Source organism: Syngnathus scovelli, chromosome 6, assembly GCF_024217435.2.
Source record: "Syngnathus scovelli strain Florida chromosome 6, RoL_Ssco_1.2, whole genome shotgun sequence".
Classification (NCBI taxonomy): domain Eukaryota; kingdom Metazoa; phylum Chordata; class Actinopteri; order Syngnathiformes; family Syngnathidae; genus Syngnathus; species Syngnathus scovelli.
The window spans coordinates 15,086,186-15,110,934 of record NC_090852.1 but is presented as its reverse complement, the minus strand read 5'-3'; the positions used below and the strand labels follow the sequence as shown (position 1 = coordinate 15,110,934).

The window sequence follows — 24,749 nt, the reverse complement described above, 5'->3', positions numbered from 1 at the left end:
TCACTAAATACAGTTGATAGAAAGAGATTCAAATTTGATTCCGTTACACACAGCAAATACTGACATTAGGTCTTTATTGACTTGTTACTTGTAGTTGTTACTAGTACATGGGACAGTGACAGCTTATGTTGTATATATATTTGTATGTATAACATTTAAACTTTACATCACACATGACAGCCAAGCAGGTAAAAATCTGTCTACTGGTGTGATTGCTCATAGGGAAGACATTATGAAACAATGCAAACAAGAAGAAAACCATACTTATTGCTCAAGTGAAATTAATCGTAATGACACAAAGAAGAAGAATACATGTATTAATGCACGTGAACAAATCACTTGACTAAAATAATGTTTCAAACACAAAGGCAAAAAGAACAAATTTCACCATATACTAACATCAATGTTTGTTTGGTGTTAGTAACCTACTCTAGAAAATAAAATAATATATATATATGTATATATATATCTACAAGTGCAAGGAGGGCCAAGGTCTAAACTCGTTCAGTGCCAAAGCACAAGTCGTCATCTAAACTACTTTTGTGAAGGGCAAATCATAAAGTCATTAATGTTGGCTTAAGTGGAGGTACAAAGTATAGTGTAGAAATTCTGAGAGGATAAGGTTTAGGGTGACAATACTGTACAGCACTTCAAAAAAGGACAAAATACATTCAGGAGAACACCACACCCCCCCTACCCCCCCGCCCGTGGACAGTTTATGTTGAAAGTAGCTTTTTGATACACTCCACATCCTCTCCACTCCATGCAAATGATTGAGGTGTCTGTTTTCCATGCAATATCTTATTCTAACGCCTCTATTTTGATTTTTACACTCCATGACAGTTTATTCTCCAATATCAACAAAATCCCACAGTCTGTCAGTCCCTCAGTGGTCAGAAAAAAAAAAACTAATGGCAGACATTTTCATAAAAGTGACTTCAGCTGATAGCCCTTTAGGGTGCAACCGGGTTCACCTGTGAGAATCGGGGCACCTTTTTTAGGGAGTGGGAATATTTTTTTTAAAGTGGTTGGGGGTTGCCCTACATTCTGAGCTTGGTGCCCAAATGGCTCCAAAACAGCCCCGCTCCTCACAGGTCATCTCAGAAATGTGCACACCTCAGCAATAAAACTATGCCTGACCTGAACAAAAACATTTTGTAATCGGAGACATTGATGACATTGGTGCATTGATGCTGTACACTAATAATCCAATAACCAGGGGACCTATTGCGGCCCAGTATAAGAGCGGGCAAACACACACAATTTCTCCTACTCTAAAGCTCTAAAAGCATACTTATGAGTTTATGGTTACATAGCACACCCAAAAAAATACTGACTTTACACTGAAGTGATGAACTAATCTAATACTATGTGTGACATTATGCCTTTTTTTCTACCAGCCCATCAAATTTTGTATGGCATGTATAAATATGTAAAATGTACTGTATTTATCGTGAGCGTGTGTGTATGTTTGCACGTGCGTTTAACTTTGGTAAAAGAGGGGCTAGTTGCATTTAGGGAAGTGCATGTCCGATTATTTTGTTTGTTCAGAATGTGATTGTCATAGTGAAGACCACAAAGAGTTGACTACAATCATAACCACAATCATGCAGTGAAGTTACAGACTGATGATAGTAGTTACTATCTTGGCTCTAATGGAGTAAGCCACTATGTCGACTACCCACATAATGAAGCATTACACATCGCATGCATATACTAGATGTTACTAAGTACAATTCTACACTATGTTACTGTTGTGGATTGTCTTGACTTACACATGGCGCTCATATTAAAGCTGCTCTACGCGTAAATAATAAATTGCATTTGGAGGCAATATCTGTTGTGATCATAAACAATACATACATTTCAATAGCTCACAAATCATATAATGTCATTCCGCTTGAAGTCAGGCAAGTATGTGTTTGTGTTGAACTTGTGTAAGGTATACTTGGGCCACATAATTGTAAAATATGTCATTAAAATTAGGTCAATAAAAATGAGGAGTTGGCTTCAGCTTGGAATGTTATTACACACACCAGGAGTGCGTGACTTCAGATTTTTTTTTTTTTAATTGTCGACACCAATCGAATGAAAGTCAAGTCGACGTCTAGTATAGCAACATATATATATGTTTGTTTTTTTTTTTTCTCTTGCTCTGTGCTTTTCGCTGGAACAGCCAAGTAACTTCATTTCAAGTTCTTCACTCATCTGATGTTGCATGCAGCTCTGCCTCCTTCTCAAGTAAGAAAATAGGATTATTATTAAAGTCAGCATCACGGACCAAAGGTCATTGTGGAGAAAAGTCGACACCTAAACTAGTCTATACAACCCCTAACACACACAACTTAAATGAAGCTTTAAAATAGTCAGCGTCATGGGTTGTGAGTCGTCTAGCAATAATGCAACAACAATTACGCACAGACAAAGCACGACTTAAATGATGCAGTTGGCTGTCTGTCAAATTCTGGACATCCTGTGACCACCATGTGCTGATACAAAACATATTTTTGCACATCTTACATATTCCTTGTCTTGATCAAATTCTACTTTTCATATCCTTACATAAGCAGCTCTTTATTAAATATTGCTACAGAAATAATTAACGTGTTTATGTGTGGGCCATGTGCTGGGGGGAGGGGGGGGTGGAAGGGGCTCGAGCCAATAAGGGGATACTTAGCAAACACAAGTATGAGATAGTCAAGAATACAAATTCAAGTGCTGGGCAGCAAGAGTGAGTTTGTGGAGAGTATTACGAAGGTGGGGGTTGGGAATAGCAGTAGAATATAAAGTTTCAAAACACTCATCATTGGCACAAATCTTATATTTATTCAGGGCTTTTAATGATTGATAGGAACTGTTCTGTCAAGGAGTTTTTAAAACAAGAATTGGATGCACATATAAATTATTTTCATTTTTTGGTGGAATTTCTTTAATCCACACAGGTCAAAATTATGCGTACATCCTAAAATAATGTGCAGACAGTACAACACTCGCAAATATTTGAGTATCTCTGCTCAAAAAATTGTGCGAGGCATTTTTTTCCTGCCCTAACCCGTTTATTTAAGTGTACACTGGATTTAAGACCCAGGACAAAGTCTACTGTGGTTCGATCAGACTTCATTTTGTCTCTTAGACCAAAAACTACGGGGAGAGGTTTGTTTAAAATGTTTCTAGAAACTAAAGTGGACTACTGTAATATGCTCGTGGACTCCTTTGCACTGTTTACATTTGAGTATACAATGATTATCTAAAAATGAAAACCAGTTTGTTGTTCAATATTAACAGGAAATGTCTTATTTGTACTTTTCTTTATTATTAAACCATGAAAAAAAAAATGCAGCCCTACTCACAATTACATCTTTTGCTCAAATGTACCTTTGTGAGTTTTATCTCAATCAGATGCTTAAGGTCAAGCTCAATAATGGCAAAGCGAAACGATCATCTGCAGACAATTGAGTTGAATATATGCATATATTACATTATGTCTAAAACATTTTGGCTCTGTGTGGATTACAGAAAATTCTTAAATTCAAACGTGCACACTCAATTCAAGGCTTTAAAACCCATTGAAGAATTTTTCCACCATGGATAAAGGAAACTTCAAATCAATCATTACGTAAAGATACGGAATGAATGTGACATTTATGCCCTCGATGAATGTAGTATTTATACTTCTGACTCTAACTGCACATTAACTGTTTTATTACAATACAGGAGGAGAGAAAATAGCAGATAAAAGATCTCGGGGATGAGACCACAGAGAGCGATCATGGCTGTTAACGTCTTCCTGTCACATTGATATCCTAAAGTGATTGTTACCCCCTATGGCTTCTCTCTCTGTAGCTCCACCCCTCCCTTCCCTTTTTTTTTTTTTCCCTGCCACCTCAACAGGAAACCTCCATGGTTTGGGTGACTGCACCAACTCCCTCGGTGCTGTCGGAGTGGGTGCAGGCACGAGAACGTGACCCATCCATGGAGCTGGCGCTTGTCAGAGAGGCGGTCCTGGAGCGGGCCAGGCGAGTCATACTGGCAGAAGGCACTGGGAGGAGAAGCAGATGGGGTAAAGAAAAGAACTTTCACGTGTGTTCAGGTGCTTCTTATTATTGGTATGAGGGGAGGTCATGCTCTTAGTGCAATTAAGGTGTCCCCATTATGCTGTGGATGATCAAACAAGAGCCTGGATTTGGTCAATGTGGCTGTTGGTGTTGTTGGTCTACCCACAAATGCATTATGAGTAGCATGTAATTGAGAAGCTTGGGCTCATTGCAGTGAGCACTGCTTTTTTGTTTTTTTTCCATATTTTTTTGAAGAGATAGTTTGAGATGGTTTCTTGAGCTGCTTTGAAATACGTGACTTCACTTTGAGCTAACTTGCGACCTTTCTTAGTAACCGTCTCATGACCACGGAGACCACAGATGTCAAATCAATTTTGTTGCACGCCACAGTGTCGTTATGGTTTCCCTCAAAGGCCTCACAATATTATTTACATATGGACAAAAGATTGATGGATAATCACTTTTGTTAATCATTGCTCAGTTATAAAAGGCAACACAAAAAGTTTTTGATACCTCAGTGTTATAAAAAAGTGAAGGCAATTTGCAATTTTGGTTCAGATTTATAAAAAGAAGCATGAATAAAAAGCAGAGTGTAAATTAAATTCCCCTTTGGGGATTATAATCAGTACAATAAATCAAATGATTAATATTTTGAATAGACAATTTGCTTCAGCGGGCAAACTATTCTGAATCTGGGCCTTGAATTTGACACCTGTGAGTAGACGCATGAAATATGTGATTTATGTTTGTATATATGAATAGAAATACTATAAATGAATATACATAAGAATATCTATTGCAGTTGTTCATGTTGGTAATTTAAGATATTTACATTTGTCATGAATGCAATGAGCAAGGCCTTGCCAAAGCCAGTTAAGGGCCATGCAAAGAACAGTTTCGCAAATGGCATGATGAAGGGAGGTAAACAAAGGAGATTATATTTTTCCATTGAAGGAAAAAATATTCAGAGATGAGGGGCCTTGGGATCTTGCAAATGCCGGAAAAAAAACCAAAAAACATCCCAAAACGTTGCACTTAAAGCAAATTGAAATCAACGTTGGAAAAGAGCATCATACAGGGCAGCAATAAGAGGTCAGAGGTGAATGTGGAGGAGGAAGTACCTGGCCCTCCACTCAACCTCCGATCCTTCACATAAGCGACTGAGAGAACAAGGTAAGGGAGACAGAGGCCAACATTAATACAGTTTGTGTCTCTCCGGACAAAACCCGGCCTCAAATACTGAATACTCCTGCTAAGATGAATGTTGACAAATATATTGTGACAAAGATAAAAAATCTTGCTTGCAATAAGTACTTGAGGATACTTACTGTAGCCCATTCCTTGAAGGAAATACTTGAACGCTTCAGTGAGCTTCCCAGGCTGTAAAAACAAGACATCCACATGAATAGTTTTTTTTTTCAAGTGACTCGTTCCGTGCTAAGTTTTTTTGTTACCTGTGTAAGCTGGGGTAGTCCACCAGAGTCAGCCATCTGTCACGAGAAAAATAAATAGCCATGAACCAAGTTCTTTGTTCCTGAAAACTTGTCTGCACTTCTTGGCATTTCAGCTTGTATTTTACCATCATTGACTTCTGTCCATGACACTAAAGACAATTTTAAACATTATTTATTTGACTCATATACTGCCACTGACAGCTATGGACGTCTAAGATTCATTTGAACAGAGCTGGCTGTAAATGAGTTAAAGAAAAAAGATCTCAAATGGTTATTATAAAACTTTCGGACCCTATAGTGGTAACACAACATGTAAGATGTTCAGGACGTTCTAGGACAATAACTTCGGTATTATGAGGTCATAATTGATAATGGTAGCTATTATTTTGCTTAAACAGCTAAAGCATTTTGAAGTTGTGTATAATTATGACAACAAGAACGTCACATGAAATACTTGGGTCATAATTCTAATTTCTCATTTTTAATCTGGTGATTGACTTTCATTGCAGATAGTGATTTTGTAATTTGTTGAAAAAAAACAACATCTTGATACTATTGTAACAATAAACAAAAACTGATGCCTATAGTCGTCATTATACACATTCCATGTACATTATTATTCAGATGACCATAAGGCATGCAGAGATTGTGTTTACCTTAAGGAAGGTGGTGTTGGTTGGGTCAAGCTTGGAGTTGCACTCAACCTTGAGAGCAAGTTAAACATAATAAGCCACCTCAATAATAAAAAGTGTTTCACATCATTGTATTGAACTATAACTTTTAAAAAGACAACACACTGCAAATGGAGTGACTACATCAATGGTATGGAATCCATTTTAAAAGGGTCTATGAGTGACCCAGATACTTCAGTGTGCTGCAGTGATGACTCATTCCGGTGGGGCTGAAAACACAGTCACACACGAATGCTCACACACACTCAAACACACATGCGCGTTTGCTCACTGCATTCTGCTGTTTAACCCAAATCCACCAAATCGCTTTTTCAAATGCATATCTTAAACAGCTGAAAAGAATACATGATTATTAGGTAACATGTTCCCTTCTCTCCTAAGCTTTTCTGGCTTCCGAGTAATAAACTATGACTGTATATATTTAGAAGAAAACGCTGCCTCAACTGCTCACATCAGCAGACGTGACCTCCATCTATCACATCTAAGAAAAACCTTTTTTTAAGAATGCTTCCTCTTGCTCTTTTTATCATGCCTTCGTTCTGCAGTTGCTTATGCAATATCTATTCTCGTTCTCATACCAACCTGGACTCCATCTTATTCCTCCTGTTTTCAAAACAAGTGGTTTGATTTAAGGTTCTTCATGCAGCAGCTCAGCTATTACAGAAGCATATACCGTATTTTCCGCACTATAAGGCGCACCAGATTATAAGGCGCACTGTCGGCCTTTGAGAAAATTGGAAGTTTTTAGGTGCGCCTTATAGTGCGGAAAATACGGTATTTCAAATTGAGAGGCCTGGAAGTCATAACATGACCATCTGATTATGTGCGGTGGTTTTGTTTTTGTTTTTTTTGTTTTTTTTTGAAGATTTTTGGTTGAACAAAAACATTAACTATTAGTAACTTCTGCAGCCAGAGATCAAACAATGCTCCTTTTCATTATACCGTCACATGCCCGTGCCACCTGCCAAGCTGACCAATGATTTTCCTCCCGTCAATTGTTCTCAGCCATGTCTGGCACTGATCAGGACCTCAGACAGTTCTCTTTCTCTGCTCCTGCCCTTCCAGTCCTATCATGCAGTGATCAGCATTGACTGCTGCTCATTACCACACCTACTCCTAGCTCATTCACTCTCTGACTCAAACCCTGCAAGCCCATCACTTCGGCTCAGTTTGTCTGGCTTGCTACCTGTCTGATACCTGCATGTTGCCCGACCTGTTATTTGTTTCTCCTGCCCGTGTTAGTCCCTATTATCCAGCTTTCCACTTCCAACTCAATAAAGGTCCGTGCTGCACCAGGTCGCTCTGTCTCGGCCGTGACATATACAGCATTTACATTAAGGATGTTATTAAATGAAATAGACAATAACTGTATTGTTTGCAGATAATGTTTCTTTAACGATCTAGTTCAAGAGAGTTGAGAAATTAGTTATGTCTGAGAATGAATGGAAAAGGAGACAACTAGATTTTTTTCCACTTCATTCAGGTAGAAAATGTTGAAAGGGAACAAAGAGGGACTCACCACTCCTTCCTCAGCAGGGGAATTGTCTCCCACAACCAACATAACCGGACACCTAAAACAATAAATGGTAAACATTTTACTGAGCTCATGCATCTGTTATTTCTAATATAATGATGTTCTAAAAATCCCTCCACTGTTACCAGAACAGATTCTGCCGTCACTGCATTGTAACGGAAAGGTGTTTTGGACTTACTTCAGAGTTTTGGCATTCAGTGCAGTCCCACTGCGGTTCATCTCCAAGTCCCTCCGACTAGAAAGGATAAAATTAATAAAATATTGCGTTGATTGACAGACTGTCTATGAAAAGTACCGATGGTGAACTTTGGAATTAATCTGAAGATTAGTGTGTGATGCTTAGGGTTGGGAGAGATCTGACTAAGCATTAAATTTTGGATGTCATGATTATGAAAAAGCGGTTTATGGGGATGCTAGCTTGTTTGGGGCAATCTTGGAACGATGACAAAACAATTCTTCTACCTGTTGTACATGTTCCAGAAAAGCTGCAGGTTGAACTGGTTGATGGTGTTGTTGATCTGTTGCCGGTAGCTTTGCACCAGTTCTGTGTTGTTCATAAGCTCCTCCTGTGCACAAATAAAAGCTTCATGGTTTTCTGGCTATTACGCAAGGGCTGGTGCTACAAGGAATCCTCAATATACCTGACTGAAAAGATGTGGCAGTACAGTATCTGGCAGGGCGCTTGTCAGTCCTGACAGCTAGAGGAGGGACACAGATTGAATATTAAAAGTATTTTCAGGATGCCCAGTCACAGTTTGGAAAGCTAATTCAGTCACAGAAAAACATTCGGGCAGGTACCTTTGTAGCAGCCCAGTCAATCCATCCTTTACCATTGGGGTCAATGTTGAGCAGAACCAAACCCTCCACAAGGTCAGGGAAGATCAGCTAAAAACAGATTTTTTTTTCTTTCACAGGTTGGCCACTTTAGAGGAATACTGTGAATTTATACAATATGTCAAATGGACTCACAGCAAACTTGGCCAGGATGTACGATCCAGCGCCAACGCCAATCCCAACGATACTCTTGAATCTAAAACAGTTCAATGATTGCCATTTTTTAATTCAAGACACAGTAGATGTAATATTTTGGGAGTGATACTGCCCTTACTAAATTTCTTCTTTGCCAACAAAGCATTCAACAAATTACCAGCAGAATAGCCTGAATTTAAAAATTTCTCCAAGTTCTTCAAGTTTAGGCTTCATCAATAAAATTAGAGAAAAACTGTTTTGTAATGTAACATAAAAAAAATAAATAATAAGTATACATCATTACTGTAGTTTGGTAGAAATTAGATTTTGCAGATTGTACTATGTACCATATTATTTTTTATACAGCTGGCAAATTTCACTTAAACCTAAACTTTAATGAAACATATACTTCTACACGGATCCATTTCCTCTAATGGCCCCTTTTATTTGTTATTACAAAGTAATACTGTGGCAGAATTTGTAAAACATTTGGCACTCCTGAGGACTAGCTCATGATTTGCTAGACTAATTTGTTTTGTACAACGATTGTGCAACTCTGAAATACTTCATAGTTTTAATTCAAATGCATTAGAATTAAAATGAGGTGCAAATAGAGATGGTACACAAGCTGAGAGTCAGGCTAGAATTGGCAAAATGTCCCAAAAAAAAGCAGGAAAATGTGTTGGTCAATATTTGGCAAGCCTTAGCAGAGTGTGTTGGCACTTTTCTCACATTCCTTGTGGCTGTGCACTTTCAGTTTAAGGCTAAAACCAATTGAGTTTTTTAATGGACTGAGCATTGTGCACTTGTCTTAAAACACATTCTCAGAGTTGATAATTAATTCTCGCACATCGTCATAGTGCCAAATACCAAGTTTAAGAGCAGTCAACTCACTTAACGCTTGGCATCACCGTGTGTGTGTGCGTGTGTGTGTTTCACTCAAAGGCATTTTATTAACAGATTTTCTGCAGTGCAGAAACACAGTAGATCATCTTTGCCAGCAAAACAAGGACATGATGTCCCAGTAAACGGCAAGGCTGGCACAACGAAAACATGGCATGTGCTAGTGAAATGTAAAATGTGCTAACCCAAAATGCTGCACCACAGTGGACAACATGCTCGCCAACTGGTCCATAGTGGGATACTGGTACCTGTGGAAGGAAAGGGACATGTATGTACATCAGTGAGGAAGCTTGAAAAGTGCTGCATTCGTGACTCATCTATCAAACCACAAGGCTAAATCCAAATGGATTATTTTTCTTTCTTAAATAAAGTAGGTCAAGTTCAGTGATGATATTTGTACAAATCTGCTTGTGTGTACCCTTGTGGCAACTGCGACGCTCCAATCTGCTGCCCCGGAGCGTCGACGTGACAAATCACAAAGTGCTTGGTAATCTCTTGCATATCCTCATTATTGAAGAAAGAATTGAAGCACAGCTTGTCTGCAAGAGCAAAGAAAGTGAAAAGCGAATTAGCATCTTTCCGCTAACTCGTTAGTCTGCCCAGTACTTGTTACACGCACACACGTATAATATTTATATTTTCAATATTTATACAACATTTTCTGTATGTTATTTATACAATTAATGCATTATTTACATGCTTGAAACAATTATTTAATGTTCTAATAATAAAATGTGCACTTAAATGGTTTCATATACATTTATTGACACACAAAAAATTTACAAAAAAAAAAAAAATGTTCAGATGAGAGGGTGACCGTATTTCACTTATTGCGGGTGGTTTTGGGACCCAATTATCCGCGATAAACAAGGGATTACTGTAGTTTCAAACATGTAAATATTATATTAATAGTATAAATAACATACAGAAAATAATATAAATATGAATATGCATGTATGTGTAACATATGTAGATGTAGCTAAAGTATACATACTGTAAATATGTTTTTAGACCTATTTTATTATTAACTTTTTCTAACAAGGTAAAGTGTACATACTGTAAATATGTTTTTAGAACTCTTATTATTATAAAAAAAAATTATAACAAGGTACAATACTGTACATGTGGTTTTTTTTTTATAACAAGATACAAGTGTACGTACTGCAATTGTGTGGGCACTCCCTGCCTTCTGCTGGCGTGCGGGCAAATTTCGTGCCATAATTCCTCAATTTACATGTAGAACTTTTATTTTGAATTCTTGATTGTTTTTTTTGGTGGAAAAAATCCGCAATGTACTGAAGCCGCGATAAATGAACCGCAATATAGCGAGGGATTACAGATGTCAGCCCTCCACGTGCACTCCTCTCTTCAGGCTTTGTTTTGGCCTGCTTTGAGCCTGCATGTGTGTGAGCAACATTGTGTCTTTCTGAGGCTCGAACTAAGCAGCATTAGTTAAATCGTTTAATTGGCCTGGCACACTGCCGCATAAATACTTACTATAGGTGAGACATTTCTCTCATTGAATTATCCATTGGCAGATTGCAGTCTGCACTTTGCACGTTGCAGACTCAATGACCTACTTTCTCTCTCTCTCTCTCTCTCTCTCTCTCTCTCTCTCTCTCTCTCTCTCTCTCTCTCTCTCTCTCTCTCTTTCTCTCTCTGTTTCCGAGTTAATGGCAGACTATATTATAATGCAGATAAATAGGAATTTAGTTTCAAACTGCTTGATTGTGAACACCAAGACAATCATAATCGATGCTATCCATATGTATTTTTTTTCACCAATGTTGCCACCTTTAAAAAAACAAATAGAAAAGCAGCAATAATGAGAGTTGTGCTAATATACTCAACCCCCAATCGCTCTCGATAACGCATCTGCATTGCTGCTGGCTCCGCCCCGCCTCCCTCCAAAGGACATGGATGTTTTTCTGACCTACTTTTCATCACTGTTATTCCCACTCACTCTTTCATTTGTCTCCTCACCTCCTCAACATTTTCATCCTTGTCACTCTCATCCCTGCTCTGGTGCTTTTATTTTGTCATATGTGAGCACCTGCTCAAATGTCTTTTGTTTTTCAAATTATTCACATTGCTGCAATCTTGAACATTTACATTTATAGCGTGACAGCCAACTCTCAACTCATGTTATGATTTTAGTGGGAACCTCATCGTGAGATGCAAATCATTTGTGAATGTGAAAAAAAATAATAATAATAAGTGGTGACTTGTGATGGAAATTAGTCATGTTGAATTCAAATACAAAGAGTATGTATTGATGACATTTAATTTTGTGTATTATTGTACAGCACATAACCAATTCCATTTGTTCTCCCTTTAAAAATAAATGTGTTGCTTCTCTTTCTCACTTTGTGTGTGTTTGTGTGTGTATATGCATATATGTGTGTGACTGAAAAGAGCCAATTAGCACGTGAAGCAAGGGCAGAAACACCTTTATAAAAAACATACTGGCACATCTGTCGAGAAAGAAATACACATGACTCACGGTTCAGTCCCACATCATGATAGGTGAGAATAGCAGGCTTGTTCCCTTTAGGCGCCCCGCGGATAACCACATGCAGCATCCCATAAGGAGTCTCAACATCATGTTCCTGTGAAGAAAAAAACACTTGTTCACCTGCTTGGTCACCTGACTTCATAATAAACATATCCACTTGTGCAGAATTTGAAGCCAAAATTGTGTTTTGAACACATTCAAAAAAAATCCAGTAAATATATAATTCATCCTAAATAATAAATGTTGTAGGTAATCAAGATTTTTTTCTTACACTTTATAAAGAACAATTCTGCAATAAGTCATGTCAATCACAACCATCAACATTTAAAATGGAGGTGAAGATACTTGTATGCATAACTAATCAAAGCAGATTGACATATTTAGGTATTTAACTATAGAGAAAACACAAGTGATGGCCAGAGCACGGGGCTTCATTTTCATAATTTATTTATTTATTTATTTTTTATTTATTTATTTTACATAATGTCCAAATGATTCACTATGATTGAAGCGGAATGATAAAACAAACCCTCTTTACCTTGGCCACAGATAGTATTGCAGTTCTGCAGTTGTCCAGCCATGCGATAGGACCTAATTCAGCTAATTATTACTTCAAAATTGGATCAAATGGAATTACTGTTCTATCTCAGACAGTCACTGCATCAGACTTGTTAGGAGATTGTTTTTACGATTAGATTACAAACACAGCATTAAGGGTTGCTAACATGATGACCTTCAGCTTTTGAGATGGAAGAAATGATCTATTTTACACTCAATATTCAAAAAGCCCAAAGAGATTTTAAAAAATCAGAGACATGAAATATTAGTTTCGTTTTATTCAGAATTTTCGCACGTTATTAATTTCAAGGTTAACATGGCTGCAAATATCTTTAATGCTTTCTTTAAATAAGCAAGCACACACACCCACGCACAAGTACACATTGGATGCATGTTCATCCGCAGAGGAAAAGAGCATCTGTGGTGGCATTCTTAAGTGTGTCAGTAGGCTAAAGGAACAGAATGACCCATTATTTCCTCTGACACTGCAGTTTCTGCTTTGCAGGAAAACAAAGTAGAAACCAGCATTGTACTCAACATTTGCGTTTTTTTTTGTCTGTTCCGTGGTAAAATATGAAACATTGTAATTTTCAATTTCTTGTCATCAACTACAAATGATTTACAATGATCAATTCCAAATTCACCAGCAAATTCACAAATGCGCCATATGACAACCTGCGTCACTCAGATGCATCACTCGCCACGGTGTACAATATGCCCTAAATTTACTCCACTCACCCCGTCCCAGCATTCAGGCATGATTCCACAGTAAATGTTCTCTCAGTGGGTACAAAAAATTCAGATGATCAACACCCCGGTGGAAAACGAAGAGTGGAGCTGAATGATGGATGGTGCACACTGCTGCAGTGCCTTTGTCTGCTTGGGAGCTTTCCGCACCCAGAATTTAAAGCTGAAGCCCCCCCCCTCGGCTCGCGTTCATCTCACATTCCGTGAGCAACAATAACATGGGGGTGGTGTAGGGAGTCGAGGATTGGCTCAGGATGCTGCCTCGCCATCATCCGATTGGGTAGCATATATATTGCATCCTCTCTCATCAGCACCACTGCTACGTATCAGCTTCAATGTGTTTAGTGCATCCAGATTGTGAGTCTACCGTACGTGTTGTCAGGATGATAAAATGCAGTCAAATCTAGACTAATCAATTACAGCAGGAAATAGAAAGTTATTACTGAAACAATCGGTGGATTCGCTCAATAAGTCAGATAGCGGAGAGGATCTAAAAATGGATGTGGACGATGGACGTGCATTCAATGAATATATTGATTTCACAGTTACAACAAAATAATAAACTAATGAACAACAATGATATTTATAGTACAGCTGAACTTCGATTTCACGTGGTTGATTTAAGGCATAGGTGTCAAACTCAAGGCCCAGGGGCCAGATACGGCCCGCCACGTCATTTTATATGGCCGACTTTTTGTCATGAGATATTGCTAGCATTTTTTTTTATTGCCATAAATCTTTTTAAATTATTTGAACTGTTTTTACTGATTTCAAAACTAGTTATTTATCAGTGTTGTGTAGCCTCTACTGTATGTGTAAAAAAGTCATACAGTCATAACGGCCCTCCGAGGGAAACTATGAGGACAAAAATTTGTTTGACACCCCTGATTTAAGGCAATAAATGTAACCTTTACGTTTCTGTCTAGTTTGTGTACGTACAACCCATACTGAAATTGGAATGGACGCCGTAGTGATTAAAATGTCAAAATGCAGTATATTTTTGGACCTTTACAGATGGCAGCGCCACAAAAAGATTAAGAGATCAAGTCAACAATAGCAGCATACCTTCCAATCGCCTACTGGCATCAGCTGTTCACAGTTCTCCTGCCGGGAGAGACAGACAAGGAGGGGAACACAAATGAATTGTGGAACATGATTTAATTTTTATAAATTGACATTTAATCCGTATTCAAAACCATTGGAACTCATCACAAACAGTGCGCTCTTCATCGCCACTTGATCACCATTATGTTTGGAGTTTTCATGGATGGTTTATTTGTTTATTTAGGGTTTATTTATTTGTGGTGGAGTAAATTCTACTGTGCTTACAAATAACAATCTTATCAGCGAAAAGTACTTTGATTTCATTTTCCGTCATGTTTATAACACCTAAACTCGTGTTCTATCAGCACTTCTGTTTTTTTAATCAGTGACCACATGGAGCAGCGATTTCCAACTCTGGTCATGAAGGGCCACTATCCTGCATGTTTTAGATGTTTCCCGCCAACAAACTTGATTCAAATGATCATCAGCAAGATCAGCAGAAGCCTGATCAGGATCCTGATCATTTGAATTAGGTGGGAAACATTTAAAACAGGTAGAATAATGGAACAGATTTGGGCACCCATGTAATAGACATTACGAAAGCAAAGAAATGCCAGACTCGCCTTCAGCTAGCTTCAGCCCCAAGAACCACAAAAATGGATGGATGGACGGACGGACGGAATTCAAGCATGTTGTCTAACTAAATTTGAAATCAATGTCCTCGGCAAGTTAATAAAAGTTTCGCTCTCTTGTCATTTATTAATGTGTTATTAACAGTGTACCATAAATTTTGTGCAGGCTAGTTTGTTTTTAAAATTATTGTGTTGGACCACAAAACTATTTAATATCACTTTGTATTTTTGTCAGTTTCAATTCATTTAAGTGACAATAGGTGTTTTCTTCTATCCTTAACAGGAATGTACCATTAAAAATATTGTACACTGCAACTTGCATACTATCCAAATAATTGATTACTATGGTACATAATAAATATAATCATGATCTGTTGCACTCATATACACTATTTGTCCATGAATGTTTTCTTCAATCCTACCAACTAAGTTATATTGTACTGTATGAAACTGTATGCTTATGTTGACATGAAAAAAAAAAGTTATAGGCTGTTGCATGAATTTATCCGTTACAGCTCTGTTTTTTCATATTTGGTCTAATTAGTTTTTTTTCATATTTGGTCTAATTTGCAGCATAAAGTCACTGATAAATCGTAAACTTCAGATTTGAAGCAAGAAAATATATGGATTTCATATGAAATTTATATCAAGAGAAAATATCACTTCCCTATGTTTTATATGTTTTCTGAAATCGACGAATTTGTGTTTTGGCTTTTTACCGGAAGGGTTCCGCTGGTCCGACGGCGGGTCTGCCGGAGCCAATGTCTTGCGATGACATGCCAACGATGAGTAGGACGACTGTGAGGAGGGGGGTTATTGAAGGGCTTAGGGCTCGAAGGGCATGGCTGACCTCCTGATGCCTTTTCCTGCTGTATTGTGAAACAACATGAAAAATTAAACATCCACTTTTGCATCATATACAACATATATATGTCGACTTTATTTGTGTCAGCTTCTATTCCGCTTAACAACGAAATGGGTCAGGCACTCACAATACACTGCATCAATCAGGCTGTCAATGACCTTAATTATTAGTTTTTAGATTATTTTAATTATTAGAGTTACGCAACTATATCTTTTTGATCTTTGTTTAGAAACACATTAGCAATAGCTATAAATGCCGCGATGTTGTGCATTGGAGATTGTTTTTCATTCTTCTATGCTGTGGCATCTGTCCGTACTCAAATAAACATGATATGAAATACAATCATAATAGTATTTTCAAGTAAGCTAACTGACCATGTCTGAATCAATTCCTCTCTTTTCTGGGAGCAAGGGCTTTTCCTCAGGGAACTGCTGTTCCTTTATTCCCGCCATCCTGGGCAGTAACCTGAAAATCATCTCACACACACACAGACACACACACACACACACACGCACAGAAAATAGATATAGGCTTCAAGGAAAAGTACGGAAATAAATAAGTAGATTCAGTCCATTTTATTAAATGATGCAAATTAATTGAGTGATTGTACAATTATAATAATCTGTACAGAATAATTAAAAAAATTGAATTGTCAGATATTTGCAAAATCAGGAAATAATGCAGCAATTGAAAATACTTCAATTTTCGTTTGTTTCTTTTTTTATGTTCATTTTAATCACAAACCTAAATTCAAGAAATATTAGTTTTGTTTTGTCACATTGCCTTTCTGGGTTGTTTAAATTGACTAATCTTTATTAAGTTGAATTATGCTTGACTTAACATTTTGCATTTGTCAAATATGTATTTAAAGTGCCTGAACGCATAAAACAGTGCTGGAATGTTGTGTACTTTCCACTCTAAGTATTGGCACTGACATCCCAGGGTCACACACTTCATCAGCTGCTGGGAGTAACTGGAAGTGACATCTGGGCTTTGTTGTTTTAGCCCTTGTGATAAAAACACAGATTGCGCTGGAGGAATTCCAAACAGACAATAGAGGACAAATGATGCCTTGGACTCAGAAGAAGACCCATATACAGTATATACAAAGTCCTTACAGAAGTGGCTCAACTAAATAATTAAACTCGACTACTTGAATTGTTAAGTACGCACTTGTATATATCACCGCCAACATGATTGACGTGTCCCCTGTTACCCTTTAAGCATTGAGCTATTTTAGGATGAGCAATTACATGATCAAATATGTAAACAATCTAACCGATGGTGGGGGGGGGGGGACAATCATGGCAAACCGTGACGTTCCTTGCCATGTGCTTTACTTTGATTTGAAATGTTATGGTCTGGTATGTTTTTCAGTAAGGGGAGATAAACGTGTTGTTTTTTTTTTTTTAATAATAACTTTTTCTTATTATATTTGGTAGATCAGTCACTCCTCTGAGTAGTTCACAATAAAATAATCTACAGAAAAACAAATTAAACCCACTCTTGACCCTGTCTTGTACATTAAGTATGATTTTGAAAAAACTGCCTGAGAGAAAATTTGTTGAAACAAAATCATGCCAATCCTTTATTTGGCAAAGATGGGTAAGTTTTCTTCATGTGTCTTCATTCCTTTTGCAGAGCATTGGATTATTTTATAGTTTTAATCAGCAGAAAGATCGGTTTGTATCGCCCGTACTACACTTGCTTAAATGTGAAACAACCTCCTTAAGTAATGATTGCTCTTGATCAAACCAGCCTGAGGAATAGAAATAAAAATTAATATGTCTCTCGCATCTATCATTGTATTTGTTATTTCTTTTTTCATGAATTGCCTTTGTCCCACTTCCTTGTTTACCTTATAAAGAGCCTAGTGACGGTCAATGGCATGTGACATTTTCAGCTGACCTATCGCACCGCATGGCAACAGGTCGCTTGGAAAATGTGTGACGTAAACAGGAAAATCCAAACCAAGACCAAGCAGATCTGTCATTATGCCTGCTACCATACAGAGAGACAGACAGACAATAGACGCGATGCTTGGTTTTATCAACAGGGTGTAGATAAACTACCCCTCATTTTCATCAACGCTTCAACTACGAGTGTGTACTTGATGATCAGCAAAGCACATCATGACCGAATGAACCGACATAATCATGTAAATAGTGTGAAATGATAGCGGAACAGTTTTTTTCCTGACTCTCAATGGGTGAGAAATTATTTACTACGCAACAGAATTTTCCGCTCAGTACATTTGCAAACTAAGAGGTCATTTAGACAAAATCTTCTGCTTTCCCTTCTGGTCTTGCCTTTTCTTCCTCTTCTGACTTCTGGCTTGTAACTTTATGCAGAGAGAGTTGCTATGACAACCCAGCATGATCCTATTCTGCGGGGCTCAAGTCTTTGCTGCTTTTTGTTTTTTCTCACTATAACACAAAAGCGCTTTCATATCTTCTCTCTTCTGCATTCTCATGTTATGTACACATTAACATGTGAGGTGTGTTAGAAAATCTATGTACCAAAGTTTATTTTCCACACCCAAACTATGTTTTCCCCTTGCAAGTACTCCCCCTGGTATCCAATAAACTCTCCAAGCCTTTTTTGCCAGGCCTTCATGCATTCTTCAGTGATCTTCCGCAGCTCTGTTGTTATGACCACCTTGATGTGATCTTCAGTACCGGTCTGTTAATGACGCCTTAAAGTTCGAAAAGAAAGAAAAGAAAAATCACAAAACGCTACGCCAGCTGAGTAGGAAAAGTATGCTGATGTTTTTCTTGGCTAGGAACTGTCAGATGCTCAGGGTATTGTCAAAATGAAGCCAACATAACTTGTGCCACACCTCTCACCTCTTTTTATAAATTAAAAAATGCCACCTGATCGCTTTGTAGGCATGCTGCTCAACTTGCTAGCCCAGATGGAGGGGGAGATCTTATAGTTTGTGGTCCATCCATCCATCCATTTTCTGTACCGCTTAAAGGCTCAAAGGAGCATGATTGCCTCCTGGTGGAGTGGAGGCAGACATATTTTGGGCAAGGATCAAATATTGCAAGTAATATTTTACTGTTAATAGAGTTCATTAGGGTTAGAATTTCAGTTTGTACCACGTCAACATGGTCAGTGAGAATGTTTTGACCGCATGAAAGCTCTGAGTCTTGGAGTTGTGTCTATGGTCCACTGACAGGAATGCAGGGTGTATGCCAGCAGGGCAGACGGTCACAGTAGGTAGCTACCCGTAATAAACTAAAGGGGGAAGGTAGTGAATGTTGGACTCCTTCCTGAACCGAACATACAACCAGATGTCAAGTTATCAATGCTCAGTGAAGCATATTGATAGGATGATTTGATTCCTAAGTAAACCTGTTTTGCTTCATGGTTTTACTCGTGTCCGTGGAAGAGGAAGTAATAGTCCTCGGTGAACACCAATACAAGTTAGTGACATGGCTGACTGGCTTTTCTTCAGACATGCCCGCTGGGATTCTATTTAAGTCCCTTCTTCCATGGTCTGACTCTACTGTCACTGTTGACACATCATATCACATCACATCATTGGTTGAAATAGAAATCAGTCATTCTACAGCACCACAGATACGGTAGGTTATGATTTCATGACCAGGGAAAAGGACATACTTTTTACTCAGATAACACTTTACCCATTTCTCCACTCAGTCTGCTTCTATAATATTATTGCAAACTCCCAGGTTCCAGTAACCACAACATTTGTGATAGTAAATGGAATTATCTTGTACAAGTTCTTTCACATTGTGCCGGACAATAAAACCGACCCTAACCCTAACCCAAGATGACTTTTCAGATAAAGTGGGCAACGTTGTAGAAAAGATACATTATGCTTCTTTGTAATCACAGTTAGAAGAGTTGTATGGAGTGTTTAAAGGTTTTTTGGTGATCATTACAGTGATTAATTGTAGTTATCATTTTTGAGAGAGAGAGATTATATCATATATAATAAGGCAAACAATATCATTGTCGATAGATGTGAATGTGAGTTTGAATCTGTATTTGTCTATACTCTATGTGCCCTCTATGTGACTGGCGTATGCTCGGGGGTAGGGGTGTTTGTTGACAAATCCATCAACTGATTCTAACCAGAGAAGTCATAGGTGTCAAAGCGCACTTGGACAGTTGTCAGAAAATAATTATCTATGCTTTCTTTTTTCTCCAAATGTTGGTCTTGCTTCGTGATTATTTCTTTTTAACTGATTTACTATTGCATTTGTTTCATAAATGTGGATTTGACTATTATATAAATGGAGTCGTGTAAAGGTTAGGAGTACCAAACCCATAAAAAAAAAAAAAGAACTAATCCAGATTTTGTAATTGATGGGCCTATTTATTTGTTTTGATGTAGTGTAGCAGTCAAAATGACTGATAAGTGCATCTGCAAGTATCACTGTGGCATTAAATCCTGGTTTTGGAATATATGAGAAAATGCGTATGTAAGTATTTAAACACATGGTTACACTCTTAGGGACCTCTAGACAGCCATTCTAGGCCCCCAAAAAAGTCCTGGCTATCATGGTAGGTTGCTACCAAGCAGGAATTTCGCATTTCAGTAGCCCTGGCTTTTCTCCCAGTCTTATTTCAGTGATTTGTTCCAGTGTCTGTTGTGGCTTAAGAACCGTTTTAAAATAGATTGTTGTATTTTGGTCCTTTTTTTGCCCTGTACATGATTTACTGCATAACCATAGTAAATCAAGGGATTTGTTAACGTTATTTCATTATTATTTCTGCTGCAGACTGAATACAGAATGGAAAACATACTTTGTTGATAAATTGACACAATGGAACCAAGACGATAATGCTGGCTGGGAAAAAAGAAACCCATATGGCTCTGTGCTGTGAGATTCATCAATAATCAATAATAATCAAGTATAAAAAATAAAAAATAATCAGATTCAGTTATGATCAATAATAATCAATGTAGTTAGATTCCTGAATTATACTCTAGACTCAAGCTGGTTGACTAGTGCCTTATAAATATGATATAACAAGGCATATCATGCCGTAAAACTAGTTAGCGGTGAGTGGATAATGTGTGTAAATTGGATCGAGCATCGTAGGGGCTTTATCAGCATGTTAAATACGTTAATGACAATGCTTTTCCAAGCAGCTCACTAGCTGCCACCCTCCATTGTTCAGCTGTTCCAAATGCCATGCAGTGAAGGAGGGGTGGGGGTGGGAGCTGAAAGTGGGCTTCAAGTAGCAACATGAGTTGTTTCCAAATAGAATTAACAATGAGCAGGCTTGCAAAGCTTCAAAACCACTGAGTACATGTAAATACAGTCTTACTAAATAAATATTGATACTTGGACTAATACTTTCCTCACATCACTGAGGAACCAAAGAAACTTTGCAAACTCCAAAATGCCACGCCGTCACTGATTAGGAACATTTGCAAGTTCAATGGGCTAAGAGGCTCCATAGTGCATAGCTGTGCTGGCCTTAGAACTCAATTCAATTGTCCAGTAGGAAACCAAAACATTAAAGGACTGAGGGAAAAAAAATAACCCTTGTGAACTACCTTTAATTCGAGTAATTCTTACACTTTGTACAAAATAAAACAGCGCAAAAGAATAGAAAAAAATATTTGATCAAATAGTCAAAGACGGTGTGCAGTACCGATTTGTAAGCATAATCGAAGGCAATTAAAGAACAGTATTTATTATTATTTTTTTTACAAAATAATAACCTCTGAAAATACATGTATGGTTTGAAATGAGGATAAGCACAATGACGTGCACTGGCCAAAGATTTTCATTTACAGAGTAGTTAGTAACGAGAACACAAGTGCTTTTCCAAATATCTTGTGTTATTTGTGGGAACTTGTTAGCCCTCAGTGAAGTTCTGGAAAAAAAACATAATAAATACATTATTATTCACTAGTTGACTATGACCCACCCAAAATGGTTTTCACAACCCACTTTTTCATTCTAATCCACCAGTTGAGTATTGTTTTCAACCAATATAATTTAATCTTTCGCTATCTCACGTAAACATACGGGACATATGAAGGCCTATTTTGGTATGATCCTGATCATTTGGGGTCAGACAGTACTTTGGAAATTGCACTCGGAGAAAAAACAGACACATTTTTATTTTCGAGCCTGGGGAAAGTCTACTTTAGTGTGTTTGTGAATTTAGTAGATCACGTTGCACCGTTTTCAGCCTAAAATGGAAAAATATAGAGGACTGGAATTGAAAATATTATGCAGTAAATTTTTAATCTAGGCTGACAGTTACAGCTACAGTTATCAGGAATTTAGCTCCAGAAACCAACAGGGTATCAAACGAACTGAGCCTGAGACAAATCTTTCCATCATCCTGACATATTGACATTCTGGCAATCATATATGGTCAAGAACAATCACTGTTGGTCTCAAGACTTTTCCAGAGTACTGCTGTCTATTGTCCAGTTCGTAATTCCACATTATGATTAAAATGCTGGTTGGGTGCTATTGTAAACACAAGTCAGTCACGCTATACATAGTGCACATAGAAACAGTGTCGGGGTGTAATCACTCACTGGCTCCGTGAAGCTTTGTGTTGGAGCATACACACTCTTTATGAATCTATTTATAAACTTCAAACTAAAAAAATAAAACTGCAATGTGATGGCAGCCTCAACTTTAGTGACAATTTCATGTGTAGCCCGTGCAAAATTAAAATGGGTTCTTTCTTTCTTTCTTTTTTTCTTTCTTTCTTTCTTTCTTTCTTTCTTTCTTTCTTTCTTTCTTTCTTAGCCATGTAACAGAAAAAGATTCAGTGTGTGCATGGACAAAAAACATGGCTCTCTAAAATCAACACTCTTTCAAATACTGTTTAGTTAACTGAAGATGAAACTGCATGCAGTTGCAGAGGGCAGCTTATGCAAACACAGGATCGACTCAAATACAGTCAATCATCTCTCTGATTTAAACTAAAACCATTTTAATCATATATGCCAATAGTATTAGTGTGGCATTTCCTTGCAACATGCTTTAACTAGTAATTAGATTAAGCAATTTTAGATTGTTACAGATTAGCCTCTTTGTTGTAATGTTTAATGGCAGCTATAACATGCTGAAGAAGGTCCATTATATAATGCTCTATAAGTTCAAATAATTAATTATCAACACCCGATTCATGCCAATGCAGAGTCTGGCATTGAGAGGTGTTTATGTGGCGCTATGGCAGGAGTCTGGGCTAAATTAAATAAATAAAAGCAGCAGCGATTTTCACACATTAGATGAAAAAAAATATACTGTCAAAAAGTAATACTGTCCTCATTTTTACACCCTCCTGTTGAACATGCAAGAGCACCACATTTTTATGGTCACATTTCTGGATATATATCATTTCAAATGTCATGCTCATGAATGGGAATCTAATTGAAGATAAATTCATAGAGCGAAGAAATAAAGATTCATTGTACCTGCAGTGTTGCTAGGAGATTCTCTGATTGGTAGATTCTGAGATTTTGTTCTTGTCGAATGTATCTCCCTGAGGCTGCTGAGGATTGTTAGCGTGTATGTAACTAAGGGTGTGTGGGTCTGTGGAGTGGATGGACCTGGGGAGGGAGAGAGAGAGAGAGAGAGAGAGAGAGAGAGAGAGAGAGAGAGAGAGAGAGAGAGAGAGAGAGAGAGAGAGAGAGAGAGAGAGCGCTGTCTGTCTCTCTCTTCTTTCTCTTTTTGATGATAAACAGAGAACACGTGGCTTCACCAGTATTGCAGCACAATGAATACCAGAGCACAACAAGCGAAAGGAGAAATGGAACTAAAAGGGATGAAAGCAGCGATGGAGCTGAGGCGGAGGAAATGCAGTTTGAGTGATTGCTTTGCCCGGTGACACATTTGTATATTAATCTCGTTCTCAAAAGAGGGACACTGCAGCTATGAGGTGACGGATATACGCAAGCTCCAAAATTGCTTTTACCATTTAAAGCACATTGTCAAAATACGAGGCACGATGAGGCACAATTCTCACATGGTGTTACTGAGTATCAGCTCACAAACATACTCACACCCACACAGACACACCAACATGCAACAGCCTGCAGGCACCCACTTGAGCCTTTTTGTTTTGTCGAAGCTGCCTTTAAAGGAGCGAACCACAACTGTGTCATTAAATATTAGCATGCATAGGAAAATCATCGCAAGAACAACAGCATCAGTACGCCAAGGAGCATCTATCTTCCATGCATAATTTCATAATGACATCCTGGCACTATCGAAGTGTTTACACAACCTGTGAACAGCAAAGGGGAATCAGTTGTCAGGCGTATACGTGTGCCGAAGCGGACGAAACAGCGTCAACTAACCGGCGTACGGCCTCTATACTGTATACACGCCCTAATCAGTGGGTAACACAGGTCAGGTGGTGGCAATCAGCGCAGATTAGCATGCGCAGTTCCGTATTGGCGACGTGCGCCCCCAAGGTCGAGTGCGGTGGGTACGTCACCCGGCGTAGGAAAACAGCAGTGCCGTCCAGGGGTTGGGACGGTCGCAATGAGCCCTGATAGCGGGGGGGCGTGCTTCTGAGCAATGTGCTTCACTGAGGAGAAGCCCTGGATGCGTGGCTGGCTGTAGGAATGATGTAGGGAAAAAACACTGCCGTCCAGGAGTCGGGACAGCAGCAATGAGCGCTGATAGTTCTCCGAATTTTGAAAAAGGCCGATGCCAATCCGTGGCAATAATTAACCCAGTCGATTATAGGTCCATCCCCAAAGCACTGCCGTCCAGGAGTCGGGACAGCAGCTATGAGCGCTGATAGTTCTCAGAATTTTGA

General features: G+C 38.3%; 1 protein-coding gene across 5 annotated transcripts; it reads right to left on the bottom strand.

Moving 5' to 3' along the window:
• Nucleotides 1-57: 57 nt before the first annotated feature.
• Nucleotides 58-23,556, bottom strand: ndrg4 (NDRG family member 4). Of its 5 annotated transcripts, XM_049724123.2 has the most exons (18): nucleotides 23,398-23,556; nucleotides 16,343-16,433; nucleotides 15,823-15,972; nucleotides 14,493-14,531; nucleotides 12,111-12,216; nucleotides 10,026-10,146; nucleotides 9,793-9,855; nucleotides 8,705-8,765; nucleotides 8,534-8,620; nucleotides 8,377-8,433; nucleotides 8,198-8,301; nucleotides 7,914-7,970; nucleotides 7,721-7,772; nucleotides 6,166-6,213; nucleotides 5,510-5,545; nucleotides 5,384-5,435; nucleotides 5,177-5,215; nucleotides 58-4,039 (listed from the first exon to the last, which is right to left on the bottom strand). In XM_049724123.2, the coding sequence occupies exons 2-18, from the start codon at nucleotides 16,418-16,420 to the stop codon at nucleotides 3,885-3,887; spliced, it is 1,305 nt and encodes a 434-aa protein (XP_049580080.1). In that variant the 5' UTR covers nucleotides 16,421-16,433; nucleotides 23,398-23,556; the 3' UTR covers nucleotides 58-3,884. The 5 variants fall into 5 exon arrangements, with proteins under 5 accessions (XP_049580080.1, XP_049580079.1, XP_049580081.1 ...); XM_049724122.1 differs by lacking the exon at nucleotides 23,398-23,556 and having other exon boundaries at nucleotides 16,343-16,444; XM_049724124.1 differs by lacking the exons at nucleotides 5,177-5,215; nucleotides 23,398-23,556 and having other exon boundaries at nucleotides 16,343-16,444.
• Nucleotides 23,557-24,749: the final 1,193 nt, after the last annotated feature.